At 34.1% G+C, this 16,085-nt stretch overlaps 1 protein-coding gene across 2 annotated transcripts in view; it reads right to left on the bottom strand.

Annotated features, from left to right (window-relative positions):
• AFTPH (aftiphilin) overlaps positions 1-16,085 on the bottom strand; it is an 85,510-nt gene that overhangs the window by 56,707 nt on the left and 12,718 nt on the right. For both annotated transcript variants that reach the window (XM_074287050.1, XM_074287049.1), the window contains exon 2: positions 1,862-3,801. In XM_074287050.1, the coding sequence (XP_074143151.1) occupies positions 1,862-3,769 (1,908 nt within the window). In that variant the 5' untranslated portion in view covers positions 3,770-3,801. The remainder of the gene's footprint in view (positions 1-1,861; positions 3,802-16,085) is intronic.

Raw genomic sequence — 16,085 nt, 5'->3', positions numbered from 1 at the left:
TGATGGAAGTGGAAATCTTCAACATAAAGAAGATCCAACTCACTTCCAGTTGATCAATGATGGACAGAAATAACTACACCCAGAGAAGGAACACTGGGAAGTGAATGTAAATTGTTAGCACTACTGTCTATCTACCCAGGTTACTTATACCTTCGGAAACTAATAATTAATGTGCAACAAGAAAATGGTATTTACACACATATATTGTATCTAGGTTATATTGTAACACATGTAAAATGTATGGGATTACCTGCCATCGGGGGGAGGGAGTGGAGGGAGGGAGGAGAAAATTTGGAAAAATGAATTAAAAAAAAAAAAAAAAAGAAGAATGTGAAAAGAATGTAAAACCTTTTTATCCTTTATCTAGGATAAAAAGAAACTTGTTTATAAAAGGAAGGATTCCAGAAGGCACAAAGGCACTGAAAGGCAGAGGATGATATAGACCTTGGAAGAATAAGACTGAGGTAGGTAGGGATGAGTATATGGTGAGAGAATTTCCATTTCAGCATGGGGATAAATAGAATTCTAGCTGGAAATCTGTTTATTTTAGAAAGGTGAATGATCAGGTGATAGTAGGCACTATTTAGTGTCCTGTCATGTCTAAGTTAGTCAGAATGAGCATTCACTGTTTTCCAGAATGCCAGAGTCTCACAGTTCTGAAACCTTCATGCTTGAGGAAAAATTTAGTTGATGATCTCGTTCTTGGAGGCTGGGCTAAACTAAAGCTATCCAACCTCCATTCCCTTTGCACCTGCTTTCTCCCATAAAATCCTCAATTTTGAGGAAAAGCCAAACTGATCAGTATTTTATTCCCAGCTCTCTAATCTCTACTATTCTTCAGCCTTTTGTGGGTGTCACCTCCCCCCCCCTCTTTAAGCCTTCATAGTATTTTAGGTACAAGGAGCTTGGGACCGAGGTGGCTTGAATATTTTTCAGAACAGTTTGTTCTCTGATTCCCTAGGTGCCTAGAGGCTGAGCTCTGAGATGGCAGAAAAAACCTTTCAGAGTAAGTACTCTCTAGACTCAGAGGATAAGTGGTTGAGGCCTGTGATGCCCTTAGGGAGGACCTGCATGGGATGATACTGTGTGTATGTGTAAGTAAACAGATACACACACACACACACACACACACACACACACACACACACACACACACACACACACACACACACAAATATGTAGTAAAGAGAAAAAAAGAGTCAGACCAAGCGCTATAAGAAAATTTGAAGAAAATCTATGACTGGTTCTACTTTTCTCTAACTTGCTCAACAAGATCTTGTAGTTTTAACTTCCATCTACCCTATTCCTCAAGAAAAACTTTTTTTAAAAAAGGAGAAAGAGAGAAAAAAAAGGGAAAGAACAAAAGAAAAAAAATACTCTACTACTTTTCTGCTTCATCTAGGAAACTTTAAACAAACACTATTATTTATGGGCTTCTGGATCTCACCAAACTTCCAAAAACCTAATTTAAATGCTTAGTGGGTTTTGTTTTGTTAAGGGGTAAAGTTAAGAATTAGAGGTTTCAGTGTAATGACTGAGCTTTCTCATATTACACTTTTGGGAAGTTTTAAATGCATTTATAAAGGAATAATCATTTAACACTATAAACTAAAATGTAACAACATTTTCTGTAATCATAGAAATTTATTCTGTTCTGTAAGAGAAAATCTTTAGGTATAAGCTAGCACCACTTTCAATTTAAAAAGTATAGTGAAAAATATAATGAATCTATAAATCTATCAAGAGATATTTGTCAAAAAAACATTTTTGACAAATCCATTAAAAACATGTTTTGAACATCTGAACTGTTTCCAAAGCAATTCACATATGAGAATAAAAAGGGGAAAATATAATAAATTACCTGAATTGAAGATGCTGATTCATGTGAATGGTCACTAACAGCTGCTCCTTGAGAAGTTGCCAAAGAGATCGTGTGAGTCTTTGGGGTCAATGGACTAACAATACTTTCACCTGTCCTATGTGACTGGCAGGCCTCTTTTTTAAGTGGTGACTGCACAGACTGCTCATCTCCAAATGCAGCCCAAGAGCAACTTTCTTTCTGTTCATCCTCAAAGGCATTCCAATCTGCAGCTTGGTTAGGACCAGCTGAACTAAAATCTGCAAAATCATCAGGGTCTTGAAAAACACTGCACTCATCTTGAATTTTTGGCCCCAAATCAAGATTCTGAAATTGACTATAACCACCATTCTTTAGCTCTGAAAGAGGTTCAATTCCTGACACAGAAGACTTTCTTGTTACTTCATGTCCTTCAGGTACAATATCAGAAGTCTGTTTCAGTTCTAATTGAGAACATGTTATTTCCTCTTGGCAAATAGCAGCATCTGTATCCCCAAAATCACCAAAGTCATCACCCGGTTCACTAAAATGTAGAAACTGTTCTGAGGATTCCTCAAAAGTTATATCACTCATTGAATCTTGAGTGCCACTAATAAAAGGTGGAGTTGCACCACTGACTGTGCCAAAGTCACCAAAGTCATCTTCATTTGTATCACTACAAGATACAAAATCATTACTACTATCCCCATTTTTCAAATCTGTAGAATTATCCAAAACATTTTCTTCTGTCAGATTTATGCTGGTGCTTTGGATGTTTGTAAATTTAACAGTTTCTTCTTTGGGATGATAACTAATGTTGTCATTGGTTTCAGAAGTTTTAATACTGTCCATACACAGAGCTGCACGTTTTAACATTAAGAAATCAAGTTTCTCATCAGTTTCACACTGTTCTCTCCTACTAAGTATTTCTGTGTTTTCAGTTGTGTCTACTGAATTCAGGGCTGATTGTGCGCTTGTATTTGATTCAATTTGTTCCAGTGTTGAAGGGTCATATTTTTCATTACTTATTACATTGATTTCTGAAATGCAAACCTGATTCTCTTGACCAAGAGTCTTATCTTCATTTTCATGGCTTCTATCCAGAGAAGCTTGTTTTTCAGAATTTTCTTCATGGATCCTGTTTATTTTATTGTTTTCCTGAATAGTTAGTGCTTCTCTGACATTTAAAACTTCACATCTTGTTTCTTCCAGTTGTATCTTTTCCTTTTTGGAAAATGTGGCAAAATCTGCAAATTCCTCAGCAGGGCTAGATGTGGAGTCTAAATGAAGTTCAGTGCTGTGACTCTTTATTCTCTTTGAGTCAAGAATGTCTAAATCTTCCTTTCCCTGAGGATTTACAGTGTCCAGTGCTGCAAACCCATTTGTTAGAATCTCTATACATGTGGGTTTCTCACCATTACAACTATCTATTTGCTTGTCATGACTAACTACTTTCATATCAATTCTAAAGCTGTCAGAAGAGAAACTTTCAGTTGTTCCAACATTCTCGTTCTGCCCTACTACTTCATTAAAATCTCCGGGACTTCCTATACTGTCAATTAAAGCATCTGAAGTTCTGGACTGAATTATTTCTTTGCTGGTGGTAGGAGGTAAAATATCAGATTGTTCTTTCATGAGACTAGGAAGTTCAGCAATGCTGTCTTTATCATTACCATTTTTAATGGGCTTAAAGCTTGTAAAGTTATCTACATTTTCTGAGAAACCATGAATAGGCATAAAATGATTTGAAGGTATAAATTCTTCTTTAGAATTAGTAAACTCTGGTGCATCAAAATCAACAAATCCTATACCAGATGGGCTCACTTCAGAAAACCCACCAAATTCTCCAAATTCATCTTCATCATCATCATCAGCTCCATTGTCTAATGGTGGCGGAGATGAAGAGTACATTCGAATGATATCTGGTTCCATTGTTCAGCTGCTTTTAGAAGATTAATTTATACCTGCCCAAAAAGAGGAAAAAAAAAGTAACTTTTTTGTTCTAATTATGTCCTAAAATTCTCAAAATTTTAAAAGGTAAAGCAAAATTATGTGGAAGGGTTTTTTTGGGGGGCTTTCTTTTAAGGATTAACTATTTTTAAAAAGCTGCATGCATCACAATAGACAGGAAAGAGTTCTAAGTTTTAGGATTTTGGGTGGAAGGGTTTAATTACTATGTTAAAAAATGGAAGGATTTCATACAGAGAAGCTTGGAGAGACTTACATCAAATGATGTTGAGTGAAATGAGCAGAACTAGAAAATCATTATACACTTCAACAACAATACTCTATAAGGATGTATTTTGATGGAAGTGGATATTTTCAACATAGAGAAGAGCTAATCCAATTCCAATTGATTAATGATGGACAGAATCAGCTACACCCAGAGAAGGAAATGAGTGCAAACTGTTAGCTTTTTTTTGTTTTTCTCCCCAGGTTATTTTTACCTTCTGAATCCAATGCTTCCTTTGCAACAACAACAACAACAACAACAACAACAAAATTCGGTTCTGCAAATATATATTATACCTAGGATATACTATAACATATTTAATATGTATGGGAATGCCTGCCATCTAGGGGAGGGGGTGGAGGGAAGGAGGGGAAAAATTTGGAACAGAAAGGAGTACAAGGGATAATGTTGTAAAAAATTACCTATGCATATGTACTGTCAAAAAAGTTATAATTATAAAATTAATTTAAAAAATAACAGCAAAAAAGGAAGGATTTCATTAAAATATGCATATTTATAAAATTTAAAAATTTATAACATATTAGTAAAAAAAAATTTGGCTATGGTTCTAAAAAGCAATCAATGACTAAAATATCAGTACCTTTAATAGCCTCAGACTTATAGCCTATGAACCAAAGAAAAAGAAAAGTCACTGACATTTCTTAATACTTCTGGTACAGGGACACTAGTTGACACTAGGAATGAAAGAGGAAGAATATAAATTTTAAGAAAGTGGGAATAAATTAATTATTCAAATAAATTTTATTTCAACCATCTATGAATTTTTAAAAATTATGACATACCTAGTGCTTCTACTCGTTCTTAAAACCTAACTGTAACTTTTTTATTGAAGAAAAAAAATAAAAGCAGCTTAATTCAGCAAAAGCTTAAACGACAAAATGATGCATATTTCTTGGCATATCCCTTCAGTTACACTTAAAGCTTTCTTCTAAAATGTCTCAAACCCAATTATATCAATACTTTCTATTACTACAGGATAAAATAACATAAAATTTTAAAAAATTATGAAATGTACTTGATTGTGTATGGTTTCAATCTCGTGTTTTAATGCCAAATAAGAACCATAATATAAACTACAAAAAATTGAAGGAGAAAGAGAAGGCACCTTGGCTTGGCATTATTGTTCAATATAACTATAATCCTATTTCTTTTCTTTAGATGACACTTTTCATATAAGTTGTCTCTATTCTCCATCTCCAAATCTCCACATTTACTTTCAGTACGGCTTTGTTTCCAATGTACTCACACTTTTCTGAAAAATCACCACTGACCCAATTATAGGATATTTTCCTACAACTCCCCCCCCCCCTTTCTTTCTTCTGTTCCTCATTAAGTGTCTTCCTTGTATTCTTCCTGGTTTTAACTATCATCTTCATGCAAATGACATCCAACTTTATATTCTAGTTCTATCGTCAACTAAGACCTAGTTATTTATTTTCAATTAGACAACTCCATCAGACTTCTTCAGTTCATATCAAATTCAATAGATATGGGGTAAAACTTCTCACCTTCCCAAAACTAGCTTCATCTTAATGCATCCTAGTTTCTACCAATAACATCACTTTATCATTTAACCAGGCTCATATTTACTCACATTCTTATTCTCATTCATCTATTTCTCTCTAGGATAAGCCTTTCACTCTGATAAAGTGTCATACTCATCCATATGAAAGTATGGCTTCAATCATCTTACCCTTTCACCTGGTTAACTCTTTCTTCTCTTTATCTAGTTATATGGCATTTATACTTCAAATCTAGTTCTGGATCCATTTCATTCATGAAACATTTTGTCTTGTCTACTCACAGATCCTCTCCAGATAAATTTTTTCATCTATCAAATTGAGGGGCATGGACTAAATGACTTCCAAGGGGTTTTAAAATTCTGAATCTTTGGTTTTGTGGTCTGGTACTTGTGTGTGATATAATATTATTAACAATGGATCATGCCACTTGAAAATTATTTCTCAGAAGAAAAACTCTTGGAAGGATTTTAAATGTATTAGCTATATTATACATATAAAAGTATTATACTTCTTAGTAATAAAAGGAAAATCTCTTGAAATATGCAAGAACATATTTTTTATGTAACTTGTAGTTGGACAAAAACCTCACAAACCTCAAAAAAATAAGTCTACTGATACAGAAATGTTTAAATAATTATCACAAAATGTAAGGAAATATTTTAAAAACAGAAAATTAATTCCCTCATAAGATTATATCAAATAATCCCTAGCTATAATATACATTCAAAATAAGACCTACTTTACCACTTATTTTTATAATCTACTTTATTCTTTTGAAAATAATTTTCCTGGTTTTTTTTTTTTTTTTTTGTCACTCATCATAATTTCCATCAGTATCTCTCCCTCTTTCTATACTACAAATATTCTTTATAAACCCAAAGGGGGAATTAGCACATCTTTTAATATGTCAAAAAAAATTGAAAATATATGCAATGTATATTTGTGAACCTTTTTCCTCTGCAAAGTAGAATGGTGTTATCTTCTCCTCACTTTTCTTTCAAGTCATGCTTTTTCTTCATAATTTTGTAATATTCAGTTTTGTAACTATTCTTTACTTTTTATTGTAGTACTCATTAGTAATTTCCTCTCTCTGCTTACTTCGCTCTTCATCAATTCATACCGATCTTCCCATATTTTCTGTATTTATCACATTCTTCATTTCTTACAGCACAATAATACTGTGTTATATATTCATGTATCACAATTTATTTAGCCATTCCCCAGTTCTTTTCCCAGCAATGCATTGCTGGTAGAGTTGTGAAATGATCTGACCACTCAAGAGAAATTTGGAACTATGTCCAAAGGGCTATCAAACTTTGATCCAGCAGTGTTTCTACTGGGCCTGTATCCCAAAGAGCATACAAAAGGGAAAAGGATCCATATGTGGGAAAATGTTTGTAGTAGTTCTTTTTGTAATGGCAAAGAACTGGAAATTGAGTGTTTGCCCATCAGTTGGAGAATGGCTGAATAAGTTAAGGTATAGGAATGTTATGGAATATTATTGTTGTATAAGAAATGATCAGCAGGAATATTTCAGAGAGAGACCTGCAAAAACTTATATGAACTTATGCTAAGGAAAGTGAGTAGAGCCAGAACATTGTATACAGCAATAGCAAGATTATACAATGATCAATTCTAATGGATGTAGTTCTTTTCAAGAGCAAAGTGATTCAGGCTAGTTCCAAAAGTCTTGTGATAAAGAGAGCCATCTGTACCTAGAGAAAGGAATGTGAGGACTGAATGTTGATCACAACATTGTATAGAAGAATTGCACATATTTAACATATACTGGATTACTTGCCATCTGTAGGGGAGGGGAAGAGGAAAAAATCTGGAACACAAGGTTTTACAAGAATGAAATGTTGAAAATTATGAAGGTTTTGAAAATAAGTAGCTTGAATTTTAAAAAATTGGTTATACTGATTCACAGCACCATCAATAATACAACTCCCACAATTCCTCTAACATTGATTAGTCCTATATTTTGTGATCTTCAATTTTTCTTTTAAGAATTGCCTCTTCCTCTTCTCTGACCATCTATCTACTGAGAGATTTTTGGTTTTATATATTTATAAATTATTTATAAAGATTTTTCCCCTACTACACTTATTTCATTTGTTATCCTAAATAAATTAATTTTATTTGTGAAGTAGCTTTTCAGTTTCATGTAATCAAATCTATTTTATTTATTTATTTTTGTAATTACCTCTTATCTCTTATTTGGTTAAGAATATATCTCTTACCCATAGTTGTGAAAAGTGTATTATCTCTTTCTATTTAAGTTTTTATTTTTTGGTAATATCTTTAATACTAAAGTTCATGTATCCATTTAGAAGGTATTGTGGAATATGGTATTAGGTGGCAGTCTAATTTCTGCCAGACTGCTTCCTATTTTCCCAGCAGTTTTTATCAAATAGGGAGCTCTTTCCTAAGTAATTTACTTTTTCTCATTTATCAAACACTAAGTTATTAAGTTTCAACATTTCTGAATTCCCCTTATCTAGTTTGTTCCATTCATCAATATATTTTTTAACCAACAGCATATGGTTTTAACAAATTTTAATTTCATCACTTTGAATTCCAGAAGTACTATTCCCCTTATTCTTTTATTTTTCCAAATGGATTTTCTAATTATTTTATCAAGTTCTGTAAAGCCCAGTTTCTTAAAACTTCTAAACCCCATAAGGGTTCTCATAACTGAATGTGGAAGACACAGAATTTTCATTTATTATCAGTGTATGTTTGAGTACCTATTTTATATACCTTATACATGGAGTTATATAAAAATTTCTCAGGCAACAAAGAACCAGAAATGGAAAAAAAAATTTTTTTCCCCCTGAGGCTGGGGTTAAGTGACTTGCCCAGGGTCACACAGCTAGGAAGGGAAAAAAAAAATTAAGTAGATGACCCCTTTGATAATTTGACTGACAGAACCTTAAAACAATAATCTAAATTGTCATTTTTATTATATTGACATAGGTCAACTGTTAGTGCTGAATATTCTAAGTATTTTGAGTGTTCTCATATCAAATATGGATTGTTTTATCTCCTTTTAAACTATCTTTATTCCCTTAAAGGCTGCCATGTAGTAAAATAGAGTACCAGGCCTGGAGTCAAGAAAACATCTCCCAGAGTTCAAATCTGGCTTCAGATACTTATTAACTGTGTGACTCTGGGTAAGTCACTTAATCCTGTTTGCTCCAATTTCCTCAACCTGTAAAATAAACTGGAGAAGAAAATGGCAAACCATTCGAATATTTTTGCCAAGAAAACCCCAAATAGGGTCATGCAAAATCAGACAACACTGAAAAACAACTGAAAAACACTGAATAACAATGCCTTTAATTCCTTCCATTTGCTATTGCTAAAATTTTCGGAACTGTATCAAACAAGGGTGGACATCCCTGCTTTACTGCCATATTTATCATAAAAAGGTTCTAGTTATGCCTATTTTACATGACACTTGCTTTTGGTTTCAGATATTTTTAAAAGGTCTCTTTATGCATATAATTTGTCAATTTTTGAGGATGAGTACTGCAGTTGTTCAAAACCTTTTTCCTTGAAATTTACTGAGGTAGTCAGTTTTGACTGTTTTTTGTTTGTATGTGATTAATTATGCTGACTTTCCCCGAAAGTAAAACATCCTTGTGTCTTTGGTATAAATAAATCCAAGTTGGTTATACTGAGCGATTCCTTGGTGAAATGCTTTGGTCTGACAGGATTTCATTTAAAATTTTAAAATCTCGATTACTACCTGTGTGAGCCTGGACAAGTTACTTAATCCTTGTTTCACTTAGTTTCTTCAACTATAAAACGGGGATGATGCTAGCATTCCCTGGGTGGTTATGAGAATTAAAAGAGATAATTGTAAAATATTTAGCACAGTATCTGGCACATAGTAGGTGTTATATGAATAAGTATTACCCTTCCTTGACTCTTATTCTCTGTATTTAATCTTTTTTTTTGTTATGAACTTAAATAATTTATCAAACACCAACACTTCAACATCCAAAAGAACAGAAGAGGATTAAATATAAAATCAAATTTCTATCACATATTTTTCTCTTGCTCAAGTTCCTTTTTGCTTATTTCTATTTTTTTCAGTTTTTTTTTTTTTTTTGGTATCATTAAGTCTCCATCTACAAATTGCCTCCTCACTACGGTTTCCCGAAAAACTATGGATCTAAGCTCCTGAACATCTTCAAATGGGATGTCCCATAAGCATTTAAAACAACACCTTTCCAAATACCATCCCTGTGGTAGGCACCACTATTGCTCTGGAAAATTGGAAATGGAAACCTTGAGTCAGTCTCTTTTGTGTCTAAATCAGTTTCCCAGTATTACTGATTCATTTTCTACAATATAGCATGTATCCAAAGTTATCTCTGCACCATTAGCCACTACCCAGGTCAGATTCTAATGATCCTTCATCTGGACTACTACTGTAACATACTAATGGGTTTTCATGCTTCCCCTCTCTTCTCCAATCTGTCTGTCTATGAAGCTGCCAAACTGATATTTTTAAAGCTATCACAAAACTGGATATAGGAAAATATCTCAAATTTAAAAAAAAAAAAAAAAAAAAAAGGGAGGGGGGGCTTGCAAAAAAAAAAAAAAAAGACCACAGAGACCAATTTCTGGGAAAATTCTACAAAGTATCACTAAAGAGATGGTTGCTGAATATCAAGAAAGATAAGCGTTGATTACAAACAGCTAGTAGAGTTTCATTAATTCTAGGCTAAAAATCAAGCTCCTTTTTTATTTTAACGGAAATGCTAAGAATGGAGTGTAACTGGAATTTAGAAAAGCTTCTGATAAAAGATATCATGCTATTCTTATGGATAAGACAGAGAGATTCAGAACTGGATGAATGGCTAGACTCCAAAAGGTGTTCATAGTTCAATGTAAACATAGAATGATGTCTTCAGTGAGGCTCTCAATAATTGGAAAGACATTCAGTGTTCTTGGATAGGCCGAGTGAATATAATAAAGATGACAATACTCCCCAAACTAATCTATTTATTTAGTGCTATACCAATCAGACTCCCAAGAAACTATTTTAATGACCTAGAAAAAATAACAACAAAATTCATATGGAAGAATAAAAGGTCAAGAATTGCAAGGGAACTAATGAAAAAAAAGTCAGAGGAAGGTGGTGTAAGTGTACCTGATTTAAAGCTATATTATAAAGCAACAGTCACCAAAACCATTTGGTATTGGCTAAGAAATAGACTAGTTGATCAGTGGCATAGGTTAGGTTCACAGGACAAGATAGTGAATAAAAATAGCAATCTAATCTTTGACAAACCCAAAGATCCCAAATTTTGGGATAAGAATTCATTATTTGACAAAAACTGCTGGGAAAACTGGAAATTAGTATGGCAGAAACTAGGCATGGACCCACATTTAACACCACATACTAAGATTAGATCAAAATGGGTCCAAGATTTAGGCATAAAGAACGAAATCATAAATAAATTGGAGGAACATGGGATGGTTTACCTCTCAGACTTGTGGAGGAGGAAAGAGTTTGTGTCCAAGGGAGAACTAGAGACCATTATTGATCACAAAATAGAACATTTTGATTACACCAAATTAAAAAGTTTCTGCACAAACAAAACTAATGCAAACAAGATTTTTAACATTTTTATCAATGACTTGAATAAAGGCACAGATAGCACACTTCTTTGCATTTGACACAAAGCTAGTAGAGATAACTAAGTAGAGCACTGGACTGGATTTATTAAGATAAATTTAATTAGCAAGATAAATATAAAGTCTAGCACAAGGATACATACAAAAAACTCAACTTCATTTACAATTACAAGATGAAGTGGGAAGCATAGCTGGGGACATCAGATGTCCTGAAAGATTTTAATAGAATACAAGTTCAAAGTAAATCACCAGTGTGATGTGGAAGTTAAAACAAAAGCAACAAAAACATTAATTCTTTACTAGACTATATTAAAGGAAAACATAGCAACCAAGAAAAAAAGTAAATAATAATCCCTTTGTACCATGTCCATTAGATCTCACCTGGTCTTTTTTAGTTCTAGGTACTACTAATAAACTAGAGAGAAAATGACTGCAAAAGATGGTGAAAGGACCTTGAGTTCATGTCACAGAAAGATTTGGTTAAAGCAAACAGGGATGTTTGGTTTCAGAGGCCAGAACCAAAACAGTGAGTAGAAGTCACAGAGAGCCAATTAATTTTGATGTTTGGGAAAATTTTACAACAATGTGACTTGTTAAAAAAGCAGAATGGGCTGGTAATTTACCACTAGAGGTGGTAAATTCTCCTTCCTTGGAGGTCTTCTAGGATAAGCTGCACTAATTGCTTGATGAGCATACTAGAAGGATTTCTTTTGGTGCTTGGGTTTAACTAAATTGGGCAATGAGGTTCCTTCTAACTTTCAAATTTTATGATTATGTAAAAACAAATTTTTAACTATCATGCTCCCAACCCCAAGAAGCTCCAGTGATTTCTCTTGGCTCTATAATTAAAATACAAATTCTCCAGTTGGCATTTAAGGCCTTCCACAATCTTGCTTCAACTTACCTTTCTGCCTCATTACTTGTTATGCTTCTTCATATACATGTGTTCTCTCTCTCTCTCTCTCTCTCTCTCTCTCTCTCTCTCTCTCTCTCTCTCTCTCGTGTTCTCTCTCTCTCTCTCTCGTGTTCTCTCTCTCTCTCTCGTGTTCTCTCTCTCTCTCTCGTGTTCTCTCTCTCTCTCTCGTGTTCTCTCTCTCTCTCTCTCTCTCTCTCTCTCTCTCGTGTTCTCTCTCTCTCTCTCTCTCTCTCGTGTTCTCTCTCTCTCTCTCTCTCTCGTGTCTCTCTCTCTCTCTCTCTCTCTCTCTCTCTCTCTCTCTCTCTCTCTCTCTCTCTCTCTCTCTCTCTCTCTCTCTCTCTCTCTCTCTCTCTCTCTCTCTCTCTCTCCCCTAAACAGTATTCCAAATAGATCCAGAAAACATTCCATAATTAATCTAGATGGTGAAATCCCAACAAGATCACAATGACTTACTTTTCCAGCCCAGATCAATGTGGGGAGACAAAAAAGGCTGTGGGCACTGAAGATGGTAATTTGCTAAGAGAACTATTTGTAGAGCATTCTGGCACAGGAGACTGTTGACCAAAACAAGAAGTTTAAGACCTTCATAACAGGACGTCTGTAGACTCATAGTACAGCACCTCAATGAAGATAGGTACTCACTATCCAATTCCAGGGCAAAGATTCATAGCATACTGATGAAAGCACTTATTTTCAGGGCTGGAATTCCCAAGTAGGGAGGCCCTGGGAAGTGAACTAAGAAAGAAGCAAGTTCAGAAGTGAGCATTAGCAGAAAGCAAGTGGCTCTGAAATCTACAAAGCAATAACCATGGCAAGAATTTCTAATCCAAGAGAAATCCGTACTTCTGTCACTGAAATAGCAGTTTCCTATCTGAATCTAGTAACATTCTACTATTGCCAAGAACCAAACCTAGGCCAGAAAGTCACAGTTTATACGAAGGAGGCAGCAATAAAACTTTACTCTAGATCAGACCATCGTGGGAACACTGACAGCTTGCAGATTCCTAGCTTAAGTGTACTCTGATAATCATTATAACCCTCTATTTCTTCAAAAAACAGCAATAGATCAGCCCAGATCTCCAGAGAGGCACAATGCCTGGCCCTCACATCAAAGCCAAAGTTAAAGGGGGGAGGGAGGAGGAAGAATTTCATCATAAAAAGCTATTGTAGTAACAGGGATGTTCAAGGCAAGCACAGGAAAATTCCAAAATATCTACAAGCAAAGCCTCAAATAAAAATACAGCATATGTACAAATTCAAGAAGAATTCCTGGAAGAAATGAAGCAAAATATATATTTTTTAAAGTTAAAAATACTTGTCAATGAAATGAGAGTTCTAGAGGGGGAAAATCGGAAAAGAAATTAGAATTATAGAAGAAATTATTGGAAAGGGAATTTAACAGTTTGACACAAAAAGAATAAAACCTTGGCTAATCAACAAACTCCTGGAAAAATAGAATGGAACAAATAGAAGTCAGTGACTCCATTTGACAACAAGAAATAATAAAACAAAGTCAAAAGCAAAAACAACTCATCTAGAAAACAAACTGAGAAAAATATTTAAGAATTATTTGACTACCTAAATGCCATGACCAAAACAATAACCTCCTATTTCACAAAATCTTAAAAGAAAACTGCCTGGATCTCTAAGAACCAGAGGGCAGAGTAGAAATAGAAAGAATCTATTGGTAACCTTTTAAAAGAATATCCAAAATGAAAACTTCCAGGTACATTTATAACCAAACCCATAGCTTCCAAGTTAAAAAACAAAACCAAACACCAAGATCAGATATGATTCTTAAGAATAAAAAGAGGAATTTTAATGAAAAAGAGGATTTCCAAGCACTCCTGATATAAAATCCAGAGCTGTGTAGAAACAGTGAAGTCCTAACACAGGAGTTCAAACAAAGAAACATTTAAAAAAAAAAAAAAAAACACAAGATAAAGAACCAAACATAAATTGCTTACATTTTAACATGAAGAACTTGTACAGGTATTTCCACTGAACTCTTTCATTAGGAGACACAAGAGTGACTAATTAAAGAATGATTTTGTTATGTTCTGATATCTTAATTATCTTAAGATACCCTTTGACACAGCAGTATCTCTACTGGATCTATACCCTAAAGAGATCATAAAAAAGGGAAAGGATCCGCATGTGCAAAAATATTTGTAGAAGCCCTTTTTTGTAGTGGCAAGGAACTAGAAAATGAGTCGCTCATCAGTTGGGGAATGGCTAAATAGACTATGGTATATGAATGTAATAGAATATTAATGTTCCATAAGAAATGATCAGTAGGATGCTTTCAGAAGGCTTGGAGACGCATGAATTGATACTAAGTGAAGTGAGTAGAGCCTAGAACATTGTACATAGCTACATTAGGATTAAATGATGATCAAATTTGATGGATGTAGCTCTTTTCAACAATGAGATGATTCAGGTTAGTATCAATGGTCATGTGATAGAAAGAGCCATCTACATCCAGAGAAAGGACAGTAGGAACTGAGTATTTTTCACTTTTGTTGTTTGCTTGCTTTGTTTCCTTTCACAATTTTTTCCTTTTTGATCTGATTTTTCTTGTGCTGCATGCTAATTGTAGAAATATGTATAGAAGAACTGCACATGTTTAACATATATTGGATTACTTGCCATCTGGGGGGGAAGTAGGGAGAAGGAAAGGAGAAAACATTTGGAAAACAAGGTTTTGCAAGGGTTGAGTGTTAAAAATTTATCTATGTACATATTTTGAAAATAAAAAAGTCTTTAGAGAAAGAATGCAGAGAAGAAGAATACACTGGAAGGGGGGGAGTGGGTAACAAGATGAGGGCGAATCATCTCACAAAATCAAGATGTATATGTAGACATGTACATAAACATGGAAGAAAGAACTGTGGAAGAATTGGCTGACATGTACTTCACTGTCACCTGAATAAGTCAAAAAAGGGAAATAGACATACAGATTTGGTTACAAAAAATACAACTTATTTAACAGGGAATGAATGAGAGAATGGTTTAAGAATATCACAAGTAAAACAAACATGTTGTTTCAGTCATTATCTGACCCTTCATGGCTCCGTTTGGGATTTTCTTAGCAAAAATACTGGAGTGGTTTGCCATGTCCTTCTTCACCTCATTTTACAGATGAGAAAACTAAAGCAAATAAGGTTAAGTGACATGCCCAGCATCACACACAGATAGGATGATGCCAGATTTATCTTGGAAAAATGGACTTGCTTATTTCAGGCTGGCTCTCTGTCCACTGGCTAAATTAATTCTAAGGATTTTGATGTGGCAAAGAATGGAAATCTGAGAGGACATCCATAAACTGGGTAACAGCCAAACAATTTAATAGTAAATAGTAAATGGAATATTTTTGTCTCATAATAATGGAATTAGTTTCAGAGAAATCTGGGAAGACTTGCATGAACTGATTAAGAATGAAACAAAGAGAACCAGAAGAAGAATCTGTATACTGACAGCAATCAATAAGGACAAATAGCTTTGAAAGAATTAAGGATTTTGATCAGTGTAATTTTTCAATCATGATTCCAGAAGACTAATTACTCACCTCCAGATAGAGAAATGAAAGATCCAAACTGTAGAATGAACATGTGTGTATATAGTTGGAATGGTAGTTTTTTCTTTTCTTTTCTTTTCAATAGCATTGGGAGAAAGGAGATGATGGGAAGGAGAGGTGGATTTCAGCTTTTTTTTTTAATATAAGTTTTTTTTAAAGAGTAGGAATTCATCTTTTGTACTTATATTTGTAGTACCTAAAATGCCTAACACATTTTAGATACATAAATTAATTCTTCTTGATTGATTCTAGCCAAATTGGAATGTTAGCTGTTCTTCAAACAAGATCTTCTGTTCCTTTTGTCCATGCTAAAAATGGAATTT

This window comes from Sminthopsis crassicaudata, chromosome 2, assembly GCF_048593235.1.
Source record: "Sminthopsis crassicaudata isolate SCR6 chromosome 2, ASM4859323v1, whole genome shotgun sequence".
In the NCBI taxonomy this organism is placed as follows: domain Eukaryota; kingdom Metazoa; phylum Chordata; class Mammalia; order Dasyuromorphia; family Dasyuridae; genus Sminthopsis; species Sminthopsis crassicaudata.
This window is presented reverse-complemented; position numbering and strand designations above follow the sequence as displayed.